Genomic DNA, 5,000 nt, shown 5'->3' on the forward strand with positions numbered 1-5,000 from the left:
GGATCAAGGATCAGGGGTAGGGGGGACGAGGGATCGGTGGAGCAGAGAGCGTAGAAGTGAGAACGTGTGAGCAGCGGTTGCTTGTTCGCTCATAACAAAAAAAAATCAGGCAACTAACTACTTGACATGCATAATTCATTATTCCAGTCAAAACATATATTGGTCACTGTAGCAGAGCAATCAAATCAGTATTCAGTTTTAAATCAAATTGCTGAATTGAAAAGGCACGTACACACTACCTTAAACTAAATATACGAAAAAATCATGAAACAGTAAGGGATAAGAGAATTCATGAAAAAGTTAGTCTCAGGCATGGGATGTTGTCAAGGGGGCCACTCACGATCAGTTCTATAAATCAAACGATAAATACTAAACAATAACATTCTTTAAAGCTGGCTGCTGCCCACATCCTGTTATTTAGAACGGGGATATCTCGAGAACAAACAAAGGTCATTGGGATCAGCAAAGGCGGACATGCCAGGCAGGGCAACGTACCAGTTTTTTCTGTCTCGGGGACCTCGCTGGTGGACCGGCTCCTGCCCAGCTGACCCCGCTTACTTGTTCCGCCGTAGTTCACGCCCATGGATCCGTATGCGGTCTCCCGTTGGCTAAACTCACTAGCAGGGTTAGAAGAAGGGTCTACATCAGCGTCTGCGCGAGGCTCCGTACTAGGGGGACTATTGGCGTCAAATTCAAAGTACTCAGGGTGCTCATTAATACTAACGGAGGAACTGTGGCGAACTCGGGGGGTTAAGGGTCTGTCTTGGTCAGGGTTCTCGTCATCTACTACAATGTCTGTGTCAGCAGGGTACATAGGATCAGTCTCAGCTACAGAATAGGAGGATGGGTCTGCATAAGTCTGGTGGGTGTTAGAGGGTTGGGCGTGGATGGTGTTAGTGGGGTGGGCGTGTGCATGAGCAGGGTTGTGAGGGTGCGGAGTGTGCTGGTGAGAAGCTGTGTCGCGTCGGTCATGTGGTCTATGGGGATCATGGTAAGCGAAGTTTGGGTCGTGACCACTAGGGGGGAACCGTTGGCTTCTGGGATCTTGCTGGTAGCGAGGGTCCCTCATTCTTGGACTTTCATGTTCATACTGTTCTCCATACTGATGCTCACGGTCATCATACACAATATCATATCGTTCTTTTCCATCTCTTCTTGGACTATCGTAGCAGCGTCTCTCATCCACATGGCCGTTGAATTCTTGTGGTGGTGGTGGGGGACCACGCTGATAGCCTCGCCCATGTTCCACTGGGTCTAAATACCTTTCTTGTTCTGGATGTTCCCGATATCTTTCCTGTTCTATGTGTTCCCGGTATCTTTCTTGTCCTACATTTTCTCTGAATCTTTCTTGTTCCAGATCCCCCATTTCTCTGTATCTTCCCTGGTCTATGGAAGCTCTAGGCCTGTCATCAATACATGAACTTCGTCGTCTATATCGATCTTTTTCTATGGCTCCTTGCTCTCGGTAGCGATCATGGTCTCCAACATTTTGGTCTCTATATGGATCTTCATCTCTGAATCTTTCCTGCTCTACCACAAGAGGCTCTCTATACCTCTCTCTACCCCTAGGCACTTGTTCTACGTATCTCTCCTTCTCAATAAGATCATGATCTCTGTATCTCTCCTGCTCCACTGGTCCTTGCACTATGCATCTTTCTATATCAGCTGGCACCTGTTCTATGTACCTCTCTTTTTCCATTGGTACTTGTTCTCTATACCTTTCATTTTCAGGAGGCCCAAAATCTCTATACCTATCTTTATTCCTGTATCTATCATCATCGCTGTGACCTCGGTCTGGATATCTCTCCTTATCTTCAATTGGTGGGGCTCTATATCTCTCATCTTGCTCAATATATCCCTCTGCTTCTGACACCATTCTACTGTCACGCCTATAATTTCTATCATATTCATGCGGTGCATCACTTGGATATCTACCCCTCTCGTCTATCGGTCTTGGTGGCTCTTGTCTTCTCTGCTCCACAGGAGCAAACACTTCGTCAGAACCATAAGCCTCGTATTTACTAGGTGGTCCACTTCCATCAAAAACATGTGCCAGAGATGGATTACTATGAAGACTTCTTGCAGCTTCTAATGGTGGTTCCGAGACACTTGACTCTCGTAGAGGAACTCGATATAGTGCCTCAGGATCTTCTCTAGAAGGCCGCCACATTACCTCGCGTTCTATATTCCTACTTGGACCTGATAGAAGTGAACTCTCTGTATTAGCTCTCATAAATGTTTTTCGAGGTTGTGTAATCCCAGAATGACGTCTTGCTCTGGGCAAAGTCTGACTTGACCCTTCTCTTACTGACTGGATTGAGCTAGGAAAGAATTCATCAACTCTCTCCATTGTCATACGTCTTGGTTGATCAATGGGTCGCTTCTCAATGTCTCGTCTAATCTCTGGTTTTCTCTGTTCCACATGTTCTAGGCTGCAGGATCTGTCTAATGACCTATCTGAGAGGAACACCTCTGTCTCCGCTCCGCTGTATTCGGAGTCATACCCGTAGTAGGTCCCTGCACTGTGCCCGTCCACAAGTCGGGCTGAACTTCGTCTACGATATAAACTCCGATTAGTCTCTCCGTTGGAGATATCAGAATTCTGAGCATCACTGTAGACTTCACGCTCAGGTTGTGCCCTGGGCTTCCGTCTGAACGTGTCCGACACGTGTTCCCTTACCTCTAGATCTGATTCATAAGGCACTGATTTATCAATTGAGAGTGAGCTTCTTGAAATCCTAGCAGGTCCTTGGACCCTGTGCTTAGATAAAACTTCATCTTCATAGGTCACAGTCTTCTTAGGATGTGACCGCAACACTAAGTCATCCCTAGTAAGTGACCTTGAGCGAGCCCTGAGGCCTTGGTCCCTTACATCCCAATGGTCCATTAATAGGTCAGGATCATGGTGGAGGAGCCAATGTTTATCATTCTCTCCTAGGCTGTGGCTCTTCTGTAGGCAATGGCGAGTGCGAGGTGGAGGTGGAGCGCTCACCATTGTGTTGCTTCTTATAAGGTGCGTCCGTGGTTGCTGGCGAGGCCGCACCGAGAGGGATGGTGCACTCCTTGAAACTGCGGGAGACACACCCATGGAAAGTGACCTCCGGAGGACAGGCGCACGGCGGAGAGGACTGCCTAGGGGGTGGACCGTGTCTAGTAAACTACAAGAGACATTACGGCCGAGGTCATAGTCACGGTCAAGGTCAGATAGGATTGTCGGATCGTCGAATGTGACGTCATAGCTTTGGGCGTGACTTTGGCTCTTCAAGCTACTTAGGTGCCGCCTACTGCTCAGAGGGAAAGGAACGGGTTAGGTAGAGAAGAAAAAGAAAGAAAGGAACACCGAATTAGTTAATCTGATAAAAGAGGTTGGCTTTAAAATAAGAATACAAAAAGTAGTGCAATGACTAAACACGTAGAAAAGCAAGAGATCAATCTATGACTGAAGTAGCATATCACTGCACTAATGGTGTGATAGGAAGCTATGAACCCTGACCTGGTGTTAATTCTAGTTTCGCATGCAGGGCAACACTTGGTTTCAAATAACCGTACATTGTATATTACTTAAAAATGTGTCGATACAACCTAATTCTCGTGATCATTTTCCCTAAATGAAATCCACACCATTTTCATGATTTACCTTCACTCTGTTTCTTAAATATACTTTGAATTCATAATCCTCTCCTTTTGAAAATTGTGAATATGCGACATAATCAAGGTTGATCTACGATTTTCGACGACCTGGGCTCACCTAAACTTCCTGGTCCCACGCGGCCTTTCGCTCTGGGTGGAGAAGGCACTAACAACGCTCTCTATGTCGCTGACAGAGTCCCCGCAGTCGCGCTCCGGGTCCCTCTCGGGCGAGACGAGACCGCCCCGGCCCCGGTAGTACCTGAGGGAGGGCATAGGGGGGAGGTTAGTGTGTGGAGGGTGGGGAGGGAGTGCCTAGTGCCCTTCAACCAGGTGTGCATCTAGAGGACAGAAGTCGGGAAGGTGCAAATGGTTTCTAGAGGAAACGAGGAACGTTCTGGTTAGCATGGGAAAGGTGTGGGTGGATGGTGGATAACCATTTTTTTTTCTAGGAAGTAAAAAGTGATAAGGAATAACATCTGTGTTTTAAAGGAACAGGGATTCTAATGGTGAAAGGAAGGTAATTGTGTACCGTGTGTGTAAAGGTTAGACAGTAAGGAAATATGGTTAATATACGATGAGAAGAAAGATATGGTTAGTGACAAAAGGAGAGGAAGATTGACTGTCATTTTGTGAAAGAATAATCACCAAACCCAAGTGTTGCCCTACGCGCACAACTAGAATTAACACCAGATCAAAGTATGCAGCTTCCAGTCACACCAAGAGTTCAGTGACTTCGGGAAGGGAGACATGGTTCTTGTACCGAGGGCGAGGAATGTTATACAGTGTTTGTAAGGCAGATAGGTATTATTAGTCTGCGGGGAACATGTTTACGTAATAATCGAAACGGTAAACGTTTGGATGGATGAGAGACACTGTTAGTACACAGAGGGTAGCTACTATTACCATTTAATGGGGAGAGAGGTTGGGAATTCGTGTGCAAATGGGAATGATTTCTTAGTACAACAAGGAGAGAGGGTATGTCAAGTATACAGACAAAAGTTGTCAACGAGTACCAATGCTTAAGAATTATACCATGTAAGCAAGGATTATTACTGCACAAGAACTAAACGGAAGATGCAAACGTGCAGTGCTATGTGCTTCTAAAGGACTGTCATGATGGGTCTACCTTTGGTACAACGAAAAGTCAGTAAGGTCATATACATATGTCAAATAACTAATAAAGGCGAGTCTTTCAGAACAACTACAGTAATTACATAAAATATATATTAAGAGCTAGTAAACAAATGTTAATGTTGTTTGATGTATGCAGCCTATATGACGTTACTTGAAGATAGATCGTATAATAGGAACAGTGATACAATATATTAGTAAAAAATATAACTGTATCAACAATAAGAATGTTAAGTATA

At 45.4% G+C, this 5,000-nt stretch overlaps 1 protein-coding gene across 5 annotated transcripts in view; it reads right to left on the reverse strand.

Annotated features, from left to right (window-relative positions):
* Nucleotides 1–5,000, reverse strand: part of Rim (Rab3 interacting molecule) — a 227,446-nt gene that overhangs the window by 24,745 nt on the left and 197,701 nt on the right. For all 5 annotated transcript variants that reach the window (XM_070140771.1, XM_070140768.1, XM_070140767.1 and 2 more), the window contains exons 16-17: nucleotides 3,749–3,889; nucleotides 496–617 (exon numbers count right to left, since the gene is read on the reverse strand). In XM_070140771.1, the coding sequence (XP_069996872.1) occupies nucleotides 496–617; nucleotides 3,749–3,889 (263 nt within the window). The remainder of the gene's footprint in view (nucleotides 1–495; nucleotides 618–3,748; nucleotides 3,890–5,000) is intronic.

The sequence above is a fragment of the Penaeus vannamei genome, chromosome 27 (assembly GCF_042767895.1).
Source record: "Penaeus vannamei isolate JL-2024 chromosome 27, ASM4276789v1, whole genome shotgun sequence".
Lineage (NCBI taxonomy): Eukaryota > Metazoa > Arthropoda > Malacostraca > Decapoda > Penaeidae > Penaeus > Penaeus vannamei.